Genomic DNA, 15,979 nt, shown 5'->3' with positions numbered 1-15,979 from the left:
GATAGCATCCTTTATGTCCTCTTCACAATTTGCTTTCCTACCTAAATTTGTGTTATCAACAAATTTGGCAATCATGCATGCAGTCCCTTCCTCCAAGTCATTGATATCAATTGTAAATTGTAGAGGCCCAACATGGATCCTTTTGACATTCTACTCATCACATCTTGCAAACCCAAAAAGGCCCATTTATCTCTACACTCTGCTTCCTTTCAATAACCAATCTTCTATCCATGCCAATATGTCTCCACTCTTTCCTTCCCTCCCCTCCACCCGCATAGAAATATTTAATGTGGCACCTTCTAAAATGCCTTCTGGAAATCGAAGTACAGCACATCCACAGGTTCCCCTTCATCTTTATTACTTGTTCACAAACTTCAATAAAGTATTCAAACATGATTTCCCTGTCACAAAACCAAGTTGAGTCTGCCTGATTTTATGAGATTTTCTAAATGCCCCACGAAAACCTCTTTAATTTTCTTTTTTTTAATTTAGAGTACCTAATTCATTTTTTCCAATTAAGGGGCAATTTTAGCATGACCAATCCACATAGCCTGCACATGTTTGGGTTGTGTGGCAAAACCCACGCAAACACGGGGACAATGTGCAAACTCAACACGGACAGTGACCCAGAGCCGGGATCGAACCTGGGATCTTGGCGCCGTGAGACTGCAGTGCGACCACTGAAAACCTCTTTAATAATAGATTCCAACAATTTCCCTACGACAGATATTAAGCTAACTGGCCTGTAGGTTTCCCTCCTTTCTTGTACAGGGGAACCACATTCACTATTTGCCAATTTGATGGGGCCATTCCAGAATTTAGGAAATTTTGGAAAATTAAAACCAATGTAGCTAACCAATCTCAGCAGCTACTTCTTTTCGCACCCTAGGATGAAGTACATCAAGACCTGGAGACTTGTCAGCTTTTATTTGTAATAATTTTCTCAGTATCCTTTCCTTGGTGATAGTACAAGGGGCTGGTTTAGCACAGTGGGCTAAATAGCTGGATTGCAATGCAGAGCAATGCCAGCAGCGCGGGTTCAATTCCCGTACCAGCCTCCCCGAACAGGCGCCGGAATGTGGCTACTAGGGGCTTTTCACAGTAACTTCATTGAAGTCTACTTGTGACAATAAGCGATTATTATTATTATTATTATTATTATTATTATTATTATTATTATTATTAGTAGTAGTAGTAGTAGTAGTAGTACTTGTTTTAGTTGCTTTAGTTATTTGAATCCTCTAAGGTGAAGACTAATGCAAAATATAATTTCAATTCATCCACCATTTCCTTATTTTACATTATTAATTTCCCATTCTCACTTTCTAGAGGACGAGCGCTCACTTTACCTGCTCTTTTCTCCTATAAGCACCTGTTGAAACACTTACTACCTATTGTAATATTTCTAGTTAGCTCTCTCCCAAACTTTTATTTGGTTCCTCCTTATTAATCTTTTTGTCCTTCCTTGCTGTTCTTCATAATCCTGTCTAGTTTTCTCCCTGTCACTCGTCTCTGTGAAATTATACACTTTCATTTTGATACAGTCAAAGTCTTGGATGGTGCACCCTCCCCTTAGCGTCTTTTCTTTCTCACTGGATTGTATCTTTTTTGAGTATTCTGAAATATCTCTTTAAATGTCTGCCACAGTATATAATTTCCCAGTTCGCTTTAGCCAGCTCCCTCTTCACACCCTTACAATTGCCCTTATTTAAGTTTAAAACACTATGAGATACTCATGGCAGGCAAATTCTAGCCTCAGAGTGCCAGCCTGTAGAATAGTCTCATAGTATTTTCAGAGCTGGGTGGCACGCTGGTGCAGTGGGTTAGCACTGCTGTCTCACGGCGCCGAGGACCCAGGTTCGATCCCGGCCCTGGGTCACTGTCCGTGCGGAGTTTGCACATTCTCCCCATGTTTGCGTGGGTCTCACCCCCAAAGCCCAAAGATGTGAAGTAGGGGGATTTCAGTGCTCCAAGATGATTTATAATGAGGGGGAGGGGTGGCGGGGGGCCAGAAAATAAGAGCTAATTTATGTTCTTTAATAAAAACAGAATTGAGGAAAATTTTGACTTGCAGCAAAATTAATATTTTGAATAGCATTGCACTTTAGGGAGGGTGTCAAAGTGTTGGAGAATTTGCGGGAGAGATTTCGGACGGAGGGGAGTAGGAGATGTCGGCTAATGGCCGTCGAGGGAAGCTGCTCTCAACCTCCAGGGCTGAGGAGGAGGAGGGAGGACAGCCAATTTTATTTTGGGGTGGCACAGTGGTCAGCACTGCTGCCTCACAGCTCCAGGGTCCCAGGTTCAATTCTAGCCTTGGGTGACCGTCTGTGTGGAGTTTGCACTTTGTCCCTGTGCCTGCGTGAGTTTCCTCCGGGTGCTATGGTTTATTCCCACAGTCCAAAGATGTGCAAGTTCGGTGGATTGACCATGCTAAATTGCCCCATAGTGTCTAAAGATGGGCAGGTTAGGTGGGGTTACAGGGTTACGGAGATAGTGTGAGGAATGGGCCTAGGTAGGGTGCTCTTTCAGAGGGTTGGTGCAGATTCACTGGGCTGAATGGCCTCTTTCTGCACTGTAAAGTCTCCTTTGGTCTACAGAATGGTGCTGAGATGAAGGGCTTCAGTCATGTGGAAGTTCAGAGGACCTGGAATTGCTGTCCTTAGAACAGAGGTTTTTAAAGGGCAATTGGATTGGATTGAGGGGTTCAACATTGAGCAAGGTTTTGATACAGTAGGTAATGAGAAACTGTTTCAGATTGTAGGTTTGCTAACCAGACCACACAAATTTCAGGTGATTGACAGTGCATCAGGGGAGAGATCAGGGGCGGGATTCTCCGACCCCCCGCCGGGTCGGAGAATCGCCGGGGGCTGGCGTGAATCCCGCCCCTGCCAGTTGCCGAATTCTCCGGCACCGGATATTCGGCGGGGGTGGGAATCACGCTGCGCCGGTTGGCGCCCCCCCCCCCCCCCCGGCGATTCTCCGGCCGGCGATGGGCCGAAGTCCCGCTGCTGGAATGCCGGTCCCGCCGGCGAGAATCAAACCACCTCTCTTACCGGCGGGACAAGGCGGCGCGGGCGGGCTCTGAGGAGCGCGGGGCGATCTGGTCCCGGGGGGTGCCCCCATGATGGCCTGGCCCGCGATTGGGGCCCACCGATCCGTGGGCGGGCCTGTGCCGTGGGGGCACTCTTTTCCTTCCGCCTTCACCATGGTCTCCACCATGGCGGAGGTGGAAGAGATTCCCTCCACTGCGCATGCGCGGGGATGCCGTGAGCGGCCGCTGATGCTCCCGCGCATGTGCCGCACGGCAAAGTCATTTCCTGCCAGCTGGCGAGGCGGAAATCAGTCTGGCGCGGGCCTAGCCCCTCAAGGTAAGAACATAAGAACATAAGAACTAGGAGCAGGAGTAGGCCATCTGGCCCCTCGAGCCTGCTCCACCATTCAATGAGATCATGGCTGATCTTTTGTGGACTCAGCTCCACTTTCCGGCCCGAACACCATAACCCTTAATCCCTTTATTCTTCAAAAAGGGCTCGGCCCCTCAAGATGCGGAGAATTCCGAACCTTTGGGGCGGCGCGATGCTGGACTGATTCGCGCCGTTTTTGGCGCCGGTCGGCGGACATCACGCCGATTGCGGAGAATCCAGCCCCAGATTTCTGTTGAACTAAGCAATTTGTTACTATGTACATTGAAAAACATGTGGAAGCAAGTTTTGTGCAGTTATTTATTTGTGCTGTTCCATTCATTAAAATGAATGTGATTTAACACCTTTTAAGGTTAATGGCAGAGTGGTGAGTATAAGACCCCGGACCAGAAACTGGCTGAATGATCTACATGAAGAAATTAATATCAACAGGAACAGTATTGCACCAATGTCTCCGACTGCAAATTCTTGCCTGCTGGAAGAAACCTTTGATTTCAACAGTCTGGATTATGATACTGAAGGTAAATCATATATCACTCGAGTCTTGCATAGAATTATCACCAAGTAAAAGTTCAGTGGAGCATCTTGTTGTTGCTCCAGGATGGCAATTGTTCTGCAATTCTCTGCAGCATGAGTTCAGAATTTCAGTGATTAGCAAGGGTTGAGTGGGGATTACCCTAATCTATCCAACAGACTTCTAAACTGATTGGCAACAATCGCCTAAATAATATCCAAACTTGTCCAAACGTACATCAGCCAACAATGCAGCTTGCTGATAAAAGCAAATTACTGCGGATGCTGGAATTTGAAACACAAACAGAAAATGCTGGGAAATCTTAAGAGGTCTGACAGCATCTGTGGAGAGAGAAGGGAGCTAATGTTTTGAGTCTGGATGAATCTTTGTCAAAGCTCACTGAATTTGTTTCTTAGGGTGATTGTTCTAACTGTATTCGCTATCAATTTGCAATACGTGATTAGCATTCGCATAATCTTTTTGTTGTCAGTGGTATCTTCACACTTGTGTCCTGACAGAACTTTCTTGACAATATTTTGCTACCTGCCGGCTAACATCAGGTAACAAAACGAAATCCAAAAGCTATTCAAATTCAACAAAGTATATTTTGTTGAAGAATGTTTAATTGGTGGTAGAATACTATAGTTCCTCCATCAACAATCTTTCCACTAAACTGTAATTAAAAGCATTTACAGATGAACTTGCTGTACGGCATTGCCAACTTAGATATTTTGATTCTGTAATCAACAATTTAAAATGAAGCTAACAGGATTGAACTGAATTAAGACACTTGAACACATAAGCCAGTCTGGTGCTTCTGAGTACTGAAGGAGTGCTACAGTGTTGGAGGTGAAACTCCGTAAGACCTCTCACTTCACCCTAGTCCCACATTACATGGTTAAATATTTATGAGTTCAGAGAAGGTAAGGATGTGCAATAAATGCTGCCTTCCGTGTGTCACTCAAACCTAAAGAATATATTTTTTATAAAAATCATAATTGAACTAAACAGCATAAATCACAGACCATCACCAGCTGCACAAGATTGGAGAAAGCTTTTTCCTATCTGTATTGCTGTACATTAATAACATGCCAGCAAAGAGCTCCAAGTACATTTATTTGATAACATATTTACATTTTCTGCAAGGGTTTATTTATCAAGAAAAGAAACATTCTGCCTGACTGGATAAAGCTGATTAAAGATTATGAAAATAACTTGGTCTAGTATTATTGTGGTACTGTCAAAGAGTTAATTTGCAAATTTGTGGGAATAAAATTGTAGTATGAAATAATTTGTCCTTCATCTAACTGTACTGGTGTCTTTAACAGCGTGGCAGTTTATTATATGGCTTCATTATTCTGATCCATTGAATGTGTGTTAGAATTTGTTGTATGCAATTCCAGTGGCAAGCTGCAAGTTAAGCATTGATAATACTCCAGTTAACTTTATATTGGCACTCGTTTAATTTGGATTCCAGGCCAAAGTTTGTGAGCCGACTCACAGCATTAATATACAAACATTATGAACAGGAAAGAACACACTGGTCCATCTAAACTGTCCTGTGCATTACAGCATATACTAACATGCATACCCCCCACCTACATAAGCACATCAAAAATTGGAATAGAGTCGGCCATTCACCCCTTTGAGCCTGCTCCGCCATTCAGTGATGAGATCATGGCTGATCTTCCACTTCAACAACATTTTCCTGCACTATCCCTGTATAGAGCCTTGTAATCTTCAGTGAAAAAGCAAAAACAAAAAGACCGACTATGTAGGAAAGAAAAGCAATAAAGACTGGAAACTTCTTCCTGACCACCTTAAACATTGGACCCTAGCGCTGTGAAGCAACAGTGCTAACCACTGTGCTACCGTGCTGCCTTTGTGATAGTTGAACACCTTCAACAGTCCTCACTCTCGCACATGTATTTTTGAGAACTGGTGGATACAACAGCCACAGTAGGCTAATAATTAAATAGTAAATAGCAAAGTTTTAACATTCTTTCAGGGTACCACTGATCAAAAGAAAATTCCCCACTTTCTACCAACAGGAATTTTGCCACCTCAGTAAGAAGAGACCAAATTATTTTCCTAATCTCAAATCATCTCTCTCCAGCGGGGCAAAACTTTTTTTTTCTTGTTGCAGAAAGTGTAAATATGTAATTCAGTGTATTTCAGGCTCCTTAATAGGCATGTCAGTACTGTATCACAATACAGATAGCAAAACTGTTTTGTTGACGTTCCTGTCTCTTGTGGGAAACGCAACTAGAAACAAAATATTGTTTTTATTCGTGGAGGTGTCACTGACAAGGCCAGGAGTTTTTACCCATCCCTAATTGCTCTTGCGAAGGTGGTGGTGAGCTTCCACCTTGAACTATTGCAATCCTTGTGGTGTAGGTACAACCACAGTGCTCAAGTATTGAGACCATTTTGTCTGCTGGACTTTGTGCTACTATCAACACCCTTCTTAGTCATTATCACCACTATTTACATTCTCTACGTCTTTTTGTCCAGGGCATCTTTATCAATCTCCACCTATCGCTGGCCCTCTATCCAGCCCCACTCCTCCATACTGCCCCCCTGCCCCCAACAGTATAAATCTAATCCTATTTCCAGTTCTCTCCAGCTATAACAAAGTTATCCAGACTCGAAATGTTAGCTCCGTCCTCTCTCCACAGATGCTATCAGACCTGCTGAGATTGTCCAGCATTTTCTGTCATTTTTGTATAAATCTCTGTCACATTCTTAATGCATTTTACAACCAAAGAACTATTTTGAACTGTAGTCACAGATGTTATGTAGGTAAACATAGCAGTCAATTTACAGGCAGCGACGTATAGCAAACACCGAATTGATCTGTTTTGGGATTCTTAACCCTTTGTTCCTGAGGCCTTCCCTCCATGGGTCCTTTGCAGCACAATATAAAATATTTTACAAGGAAAAATATTATATAATTGTCCATATTTTTGTTTATTTACTTAATGTGAAACATATTACTGGTACTGAGGTATCTTCGACAACTGCATAGAAAGAACCCATTTGGCCCATCTAGGCTGTTCTAGCTCTTTTGAAGCACCACTCAATTAGCCCCATCATCCGTCTGGTCCCCACATCCCTGCAATCTTTCTCCTTCAAGCGTTAATCCAATTTCCTTTTGAAAGCTGCTGTAATTGAGTTTGTTTCTGCCACCCGATCAAACATTATGAGGTACTTGGTACACAAACTGGAAGGTGATTAACTGAAGAAACTGATACCTTGTAGCAGTGCGATTCAAATAGTCCGACAGCTCTAAGGCATCACCAATATTCCAAAGCGATCTACGCACAAAAGCAGGTTTGGAACAACTACCCCCAATTTTCCTTCCCTTGTTTCAGTTTCCCATTTGGCTATCTTTAAATAAATGATCAATGTTTTTCTCTCATCCTGTGGGTTGTCCCTGCCACCTCCCTACATACTTCTGGTCATTTATAGCAACTCCAGTTGCAAATATTAATCTATATACAGAAGTGACAAGGCCTATTTTCCCCCACCCATAGCTTTTTAAAAAAAAATGTTTTTATTCTCCATTTTCACATTTTCCTTCAAAATTTACACCCCTCCCACAAACAGTAAACGGTAACAAATACAAAATCAATCCCCTGAACAATACCAACGATCCCATCCTCCCACCACCCCAAACAACGGCCCACCTGTTAATATATGCATCCAATAAAACAAACCCTCCCACGGTGGAAACAAAAACAAAGGAGAAACAGAAAAAGGAGTCCGGGACCGCCCATGGTCACCATTGACCTATAGAGACCACTCCCCCTCCCCCCCCCCCCCCCCCCCTACACTCAACGCCCTCCAACCTCTGAAAGAGTACCGTACATGATACCCAAGAGTTATACCCCCCCCTCGCAGTCTCCAACTCCTCCCGTCCACTGCCTCTTGTAAAACTCCTCCCCCAACCTCGGTTCCTTCCCCCCCAACTTTCCACCCCGGGGAGACCACTCAGACCCTGTTCTGCCAGGCTCTGATGGCCCTCCCCCCACCTCACTCCCGTTCACTGGCCGGCTTAAACTGGCCAGCGTGGAGGCCCCCGCCCGGGTCCCTTTCCCCCTTGCCCGGCCCTAGAAAGCCCAGAAATCCCCTTTTAGCACACAAACCCCGCATATCTACCTATACACCAAAGAGCCCTCATTTCGGGTGAAAGTCCCATCATTTCCCTTGTCCATATACAACATTGGCTCCTTTAGCCCATACACCCGCACGCAGTGAAACAAAAAAGAAGAAAATACAGTCATGAGGTTACATCGGCACATGGCCATTTCTCAATTTTTCAGTTCTGCCACAGTCCTTCTGCCTTCGCAAACTCCTCCGCTGCTTCCGCCGTTCCAAAATAAAAGTCCCTGAGCTTGCGAGTCACCCTCAGCTTCACTGGATATACAATGCCGCACTGCACCTTGCTAATGTACAGTGCCCTCTTCACCCGGTTGAAGGCAGCCTGCCTCCTCGCCAGCTCCACCGTAAAGTCCTGGTATACACGTATACCAGCTCCAGCCCACTGCACTACCCGCTTCTGCTTGGCCCAGCTCAGGACCTTCTCCTTCACACTGTACCTACGGAATCACAGAATCACTACCCTTGGCGGCTCACTCGCCTTTGGTACAGGCCTCCACGACCGATGAGCCCGATCCAGTTCATAGTGGGTGGGATCCTCCCCCTCCCCCAATAGTTTCACCAGCATCGCGGCAAAATACTCAGTCGGCCTCGGTCCTTCAATTCCTTCGGGCAGTCCCACAATCCTCAAATTCTGTCGCCAGGATCTGTTTTCCAGGTCTTCCATTTTTCCTCGCAGATCCTCGTTAATGTCCATCACCTTGCGCATCTCCTTCCCCATTGAGGCAAGTTGATCACCGTGCTGCAATAATGTCTCCTCCACTTCCTTCAGCGCCTCCCCTTGCTCTCGCACCTCCGCCACTGCGCTCGCCACCGCCTTCGTCACCGGGGAAATCGCCTCCTCCACCAGCGCATTCAAATCCTCTCTCATCTCCTTCCTCATTGTCTCCATGTATTTTGTAAACTGCCTTTCGAATTCCGCAGCCATCACCTCAGTTATTTATTCAGCCGTGAGCAATGCGGCCTTCCCTGGCGCTCCAGTCTCCATTTTCTTGGTGACCCCGCGGTGACCTTTCCACTCCCCGACGGGCCTTCAGCTGTTTTCCTTACGGACGTTCTTTTGCTCACCCTAGACATTTTTCTTCACTCTGCCGCATCCGTGCCTTCTCCCTGCTTTTGCCGCCTCCATGGACCCTGGGACCGGGTTTAAAGCCCCGAAAATGCCGTTCCCGAACGGGAGCCCTCCATTGTGCGGCCGCCTCCCGCCCGCCGTCACCGGAAGTCCCCTACCCATAGCTTTGAGCGAGTTCTCGCCTTTTTGACAATTTCTGCCAGGTCTGCCTCCTGTGAGGGAACAATTCTGTCGGCTTTTCTCACCGCCTAGTTTCCCCTCCCCAGGGATTTCTGCTGCCTCTGGCTCTTATCTGAATGTTCCCCATACGCCTGGGTTGGTTGCTTCACAGATTCAATACACAGTGACCTCTCTCAAAATAAATTTGTAATCCCACTTGAGCTGACGACTGAAACAGAACAATTGGCCTGTGCTATCCAGGAGCCAGAGTGGGGAGCAACCTTTGGAGAGAATGGTAACAAGTCAAACATCAGGCAGTCATAAAGTAACAATTTATTTCTGGATCTAGAGTGGAAAATGTTCTCTGCAGTTTTGTATTAATAATGAATTTTGTAAATGAATTGCTGGCTCATGAAAGAGGTGAGAAGTCATGTGGATTAGATGGTGGTATGATGACTGTGATCTGCTGTCATCAAGAGTCAAATTGATCCAGGGGCTAGGTTGATGGTGTTGGAAACCCTGCAGAGTGGACCCCGTAAATATTTCTCTCAGAACCCCACTTGAGAACCCATGATCTATCAAATGCAGTATGTTACTGAAGTTAACCAAATGCACATTCTTTCTGTGTAGGAGACATAGATGAAGATTTAGAAGAAATAGTTCCACAGCACTTGGTGACAGGACAAGCAGAGAATAACAAAAGTACCCCTGAAGAGTCTCCTGAATCTAATGTTAAAGAGGTCCGTGAGTTTCCGATATTAAACAGACTACCACATCCTCTAAAGGAAGAAATAACAGGTATATAATCACGTTTTGAACATGATCAATGGCAAAATGTATTTATTTTAATAAAAGCTGGGGATTTTTGCTCTTAACTAACTATTCTATGGCATCTGAATACGAAACTCCTGTTTTAGACAATGCAAAATGTTCCACAATTGATCAGGAGGTGACTCCACAAAGTGAATTTCGACCACGTACAGCAAGTAGATCTCTGTCAGTACCTGATCGCCCACCGCCTCCACAGAGACCACCTCCTCCAAGTAAGAACAACTATACAGTTATCTGTCCAGTTTATAGATCAATATCCTAGTACACCTAGCAATCGATGGACGTCAGACATTTATTTAATTGCATTTATTTTGAACTGAATATAAATCTCAAGCTTTTATTCTAGCTGTACAAAACATGAAGAAGTCTTCTTCTGATCTTTTGCTTTCATCTGAAGAAAGTCCTTTCCAGGCCTTGATTTCAAATGCATCCCAGATTCTTCAAGTGACAACTGGGCAACCTGTAAACTTTACACAGGTACGGTACCTCAAATCCGGCACCCTCGGGGCCGGGGCCGCGCTGGATTTTGGACATTATCGGATTTGGGGTCAAGCAGTTTGGGCTGTGGATAATTTGGGTCAATCTGGGATGGGCGGGGTCAAGGGTTGTTGGGAGCGTGGGATAGAGCAGCATGTGAAGCGGTGTAGCTGGTATCTAGCTTGGAGCCACATTGCACCAATGCAACGCCTACCCGAATTGACCAGGTAAGTTTTTTGTTTTTGTTTTATTCAATTAAAATTGATGCATGAATGCCCGGTTTTCGCAATGGCCCATTTTCGGGTAATAGAATTTAAGATACTCTATCTGCAGTTGAAATTTAAAGTGATGAAGCACAACAGGTAGCCATTGGCCTATCATGCATGTGCAAGCTCTTGAAAAGAGCTGTGCAATTAGACTGATTCCCCTGCCCATTCCTCCTGGCTGAAAACATTCCCTTTGTAAGTGTTTATCAAATTCCCTTTTGATTGTCACGATTGAAACAACTTCTGCCATCTATTCAGCAAGTGCATGCCAGGTAGCAGTGTAAAACAACTTCTCCTCATGTCCCCTCTTTTTTTTCAAAGCTAAAATCAGTGTCCCCTAGTCAGTCACCGAAGGGGAGCATTCGGCCCATCTTGTCCATGCCAACCCGAGGACACCCAGGTGCCCTTTCTACTCCCACCTTCCTGTACCCGACCCATAGCCCTGTAGCTTACAGCACTTAAGGTGCAGATCCAGGTACTTTTAAAATTTAGGGTCTCTGCCTCCACCACCAACTCGGGCAGCGAATTCCAGGCACCCACTACCCTCTGCATAAAAAAGCTCTTCCTCATGTCCCCTGGTTCTAGAATTCTCCACCAAGGGAAACAATTTTATCCTGTCCACTCTATTGCTTCCCCTCATAATTTTGTATACCTCAATCACCCCTCAGCCTTCTTTGTTCCAAGGACAATAACCCCAACCTATCCAATCTCTCCTCGTAGCTACACTTTTCTAGGCCTGGCAGCATTCTTGTAAACCTCCTCTGCACTCGCTCCAGAGCAATTACGTCCTTCCTGTAATGTGGTGGCCAGGATTGCACAATACTCCAGCTGCTTTATACAATTCCAACATTATATCCTTACTTTTACATTCTATGCCTCTGCCAATGAAGGAGAGCATTCCATATGCCTTCTTTACAACCTTATACTGCTACCTTTAGGGACCTGTGTACTTGTACGCCAAGATCTCTCATTTCATCTACCCCTCTTAGTATATTCCCATTTATTATGCACTCCCCACAACAGTTTGTCCTCCCTAAATGCATAACCTCACACTTCTTTGTGTTAAAATCCATCAGCCACTTTACTGCCCACTGCACCAACCCATCTATATAGTTTTGGAGATCATGGCTGCAATTTACTAGCCTCGTCGAACCCGACTCGGGGAAACGACGAGGCCGTCGTGAGATTTACAATGCTTGTTACGCCTCAGAAGATCTCGCGCAGCATCACAACCTGGATCCTGTCCAAATGAGTAGTTAGTCTCACTTGAATATGTCTACACCGGAGTTTCCCAAGGCCCCGCATTGAATGGTCTCACCTTGGAGACCCTGCCATGGCATCGTTTAGCACTCCCGATGCCATCATGGCAGTACCACCCTGGCAATGCCAGGGTGCCTAGATGGCATTTTTCCCTAGACTTTCCCTTCACTCTTAGAGGAACACGTTGGACCTAAACTCTCACTATTTCACTTTTAAAAGACTCAAAGTTTCCAAATGTAGATTTACCTGTCTAATAATATTGAAATTGCACTTCATCCAATTCAGACACTTGGGCCGGGATTCTCCGATAATGGGGCGATGTCCCCACACCCGTGGGAAAACAGGCGCGAATCACTCTGGACTTTCCTGAAGAAAATCCAGAGCGATTCACTTACCTGAAGGGGGCTAGCAGGTCCCCGGAGCAGTCCTTGCAGCTCCAGCTGCCGAGGCGGGGCCCTGCATTTCCGGCCGGGGCCCGGCGGGGCGGGGGGGGGGGGGGTCCTGGAGGCCCATCCCGTGACGGACACCCCGCCCCGCCACCAGGGTAGCCGCGGACTGGCTCAAACCAGTGGGGTTCCGGGTGGAACCATGAGTGAACCACGCCGGCGGGAACTTGGCCAGTTGTCGGCGGAGAATCGCCGCGGGGGGCCTCTTTCAATGGCCCCCGAGCGGCACCGCGTTCACCGCGCGCATGTGCGATTGGTGGCGATTCTCCGGTCCGCGGGAGCAGCGTTGGACCCGATCACGGGTCTGGCGCCCATTCTCCACCCCCACGCTGAGTGTGATTGCGGCGAGGAGAATCCCGCTCTTGATTTCTGGACCATCCTTATCCCTTTGCATAATGACTTTGAAACTTAAAGAATTATGGTCACTAACCCCTAAATGTTCGCCCACTGACACTTTGACCACTTTCCCGGCTTCATTTCCTAGGTTTAGGTCTAGCATTTCCCCATCCCCATAGGACTATCAGTGCACTGGCACAAAAAACTCTCCTGGATTCACTCAACCAGTTTTCCCACCTGAAATGATACTCATTTTTTAGTAGCATTTCGCCCCTCTGTCTCACCCAACCTTCTTCACTCAGGCTAGGTGAGGTAGGAGCAATGAAGCGTACCCCTGGCTACACTTTCATTCATGAAGAGTGCAGGAGAGCATGCCAGGTGCAACATCAGGCATACTGAAAAATGAGGTCTCAACCTGGTGATGCTACAACACAGGACTACTTGGGTGCCAAACAGCATAAGCAGCAAGTAATAGAGCGAAGAGATTCCACAATGAACACATCAGATCTAAGCTCAGCAGCCCTGCCACATCCAGCCATGAATGGTGGTGGACAATTAAACAATCACTGAAGGAGGAGGTTCCATAAGTAGCCTCATCATCAATGATGGAGGAGCCCAGGGCATATGTGCAAAAGACAGGGCTGAGGCATTGGTAACAATCTTCAGCCGGAAGTGTAGAGTTGATGATCCATCTTGGTCTCCTCCAGAAATCCCCAGCATCACAGATGTCAGTCTTCAGCCAATACGATTCACTCGACGGGATATCAAGAAACTGCTGTCCGAGACCCAACCATCTTCAGCTGCTTCATCAATGACCTCACTTCCATCATGAGGTCAGAAGTGAGGATGTTTGCGGATGACTGCACAATGTTCACCATTCGCGACTCCTCAGGTAATGAAGCAGTCCATGTCCAAATGCAGCAAGACCTGGACAATATCCAGGCTTGGGCTGACAAGTGGCAAGTTACATTCGTGCCACACAAGTGCCAGGCAATGACCATTTCCGACAAGAGAGGATCTAGTCACCACCCCCTGACATTCAATGGCATTATCATTACTGAATCCCCCACAATCAATGTACTGGGAGTTACCATTGATTAGAAACTGAACTGGACTAGCCATATTGATACTGTGGCAACCAGGGCAGATCAACGGCTAGGAATCCTACGGCAAGTAACTCACCTCCTAACCCCTCAAAACCTGTCCACCATCTACAAGGCACAAGTCAGGAGTGTAATGGAATACTCTCCACTTGCCTGGATGAGTGCAGCTCCAACAACAGTTCAAGAAGCTCGACACCATCCAGGGCAAAGCAGCCCGCTTGATTGCTCCCCTTCGACAAACATTCAAACTCTCCACCACCGATGAACAGTGGCAGCCGTGTGTACCATCTGTAAGGTGCACTGCAATAACTCACCAAGGTTCCTCAGACAGCACCTTCAAAATCAATGACCACAACCATCTAGTAAGACAAGAGAAGCAGATACTTCGGAACCCCACCACTTGGAGGTTCCCCTCCAAGTCACAAACACCCTGACTTGGAAATATATCGCCGTTCCTTCACTGTTGCTGGGGCAACATCCTGGAACTCCCTCCCTAATAGCACAGTGGGTGTACCTACACCTCGCGGACTGCAGCGGTTCAAGAAGGCAACTCACCACCATCTTCTGAAGGGCAATTAGGGATGGGCAATAAATGCTGGCCTAACCAGTGAAGTCCACATCCTGTTAATGAATTTAGAAAAAAGAAAGCCCATTCAATAATTTAAATCCCCTCAAGTACTTTATCCCACCACCCACAGCTGCAGTCTGGCTCGCTGACCTCTCGGAATTTCTCCACCTGGAGAAGATTAAGTACGCCATCCGAGGGTCGGAGGAATGCTTCCTGGATACTTGGGGGCAGTTTGCCGGCCTGTTCCAAAACCTGTTCGAGGTCAGCAATGACGAGTAAGCAAAGAATAAAAAACCAAGATAGATGAGGAACCAAAGGACTGCGTAACCCAGGGAAGAGGGGGGACACTGGAAGGAAAGTGGGGAAGCCACAAGAGAAGGGGGGGGAGGGGGTGGATACCCCCCTCTTTCCCGGAAAATAAAAGAAAAACATAGCTGAAGCCAAAGTGGGGGGGGGGGGGGAAACTATAGACCGATCCAGAGTGCAGCGAAATGTACAACGGGTCAGTTAAATGAAGGACTAAATAAACCTCTGTACAATAAAGTAAATTAGCGCGGGTACATAAGAACTAGGAACAGGAGTAGGCCATCTGGCCCCTCGAGCCTGCTCCGCCATTTAATGAGATCATGGCTGATCTTTGTGGACTCAGCTCCACTCTCCGGCCCGTACACCATATCCCCGAATCCCTTTATTCTTTAGAAAGGTATCTATCTTTTTCTTAAAAACGTTTAAAGAAGGAGCCTCAACTGCTTCACTGGGCAAGGAATTCCAGAGATTCACAACCCTTTGGGTGAAGAAGTTCCTCCTACACTCCATCCTAAATCTACTTCCCCTTATTTTGAGGCTATGCCCCCTAGTTCTGCTTTCCCCGACCAGTGGAAACAACCTGCCCGCATCTATCCTATCTATTCCCTTCATAATTTTATATGTTTCAATAAGATCCCCCCACATCCTTCTAAACTCCAATGAGTACAGTCCCAGTCTACTCAACCTCTCGTCATAATCTAATCCCCTCAACTCTGGGATCAACCTAGTGAATCTCCTCTGCACTCCCTCCAGTGCCAATATGTCCTTTCTCAAGTAAGGAGACCAAAACTGAACACAATACTCCAGATGCGGCCTCACCAACACCCTATACAATTGCAGCATAACCTCCCTAGTCTTGAACTCCATCCCTCTAGCAACGAAAGACAAAATTCGATTCGCCTTCTTAATCACCTGTTGCACCCGCACACCAGTTTTTTGCGACTCGTGCACCAGCACACCCAGGTCCCTCTGCACAGCAGCATGTTTTAACATCTTACCGTTTAAATAATAATCCATTCTGCTGTTATTTCTCCCAAAATGGATAGCCTCACACTTGG

The 15,979-nt window shown here is 46.3% G+C and overlaps 1 protein-coding gene across 1 annotated transcript in view; it reads left to right on the top strand.

Annotated features, from left to right (window-relative positions):
- Positions 1-15,979, top strand: part of LOC140421095 (synaptojanin-2-like) — a 287,869-nt gene that overhangs the window by 235,447 nt on the left and 36,443 nt on the right. Inside the window, 4 exon segments of the mRNA XM_072505504.1 lie at positions 3,775-3,943; positions 9,959-10,126; positions 10,246-10,371; positions 10,506-10,636. Of these exon segments, the coding sequence (XP_072361605.1) occupies positions 3,775-3,943; positions 9,959-10,126; positions 10,246-10,371; positions 10,506-10,636 (594 nt within the window).

Source organism: Scyliorhinus torazame, chromosome 1 (genome assembly GCF_047496885.1).
Source record: "Scyliorhinus torazame isolate Kashiwa2021f chromosome 1, sScyTor2.1, whole genome shotgun sequence".
Taxonomy (NCBI): Eukaryota; Metazoa; Chordata; class Chondrichthyes; order Carcharhiniformes; family Scyliorhinidae; genus Scyliorhinus; species Scyliorhinus torazame.
This window is presented reverse-complemented; position numbering and strand designations above follow the sequence as displayed.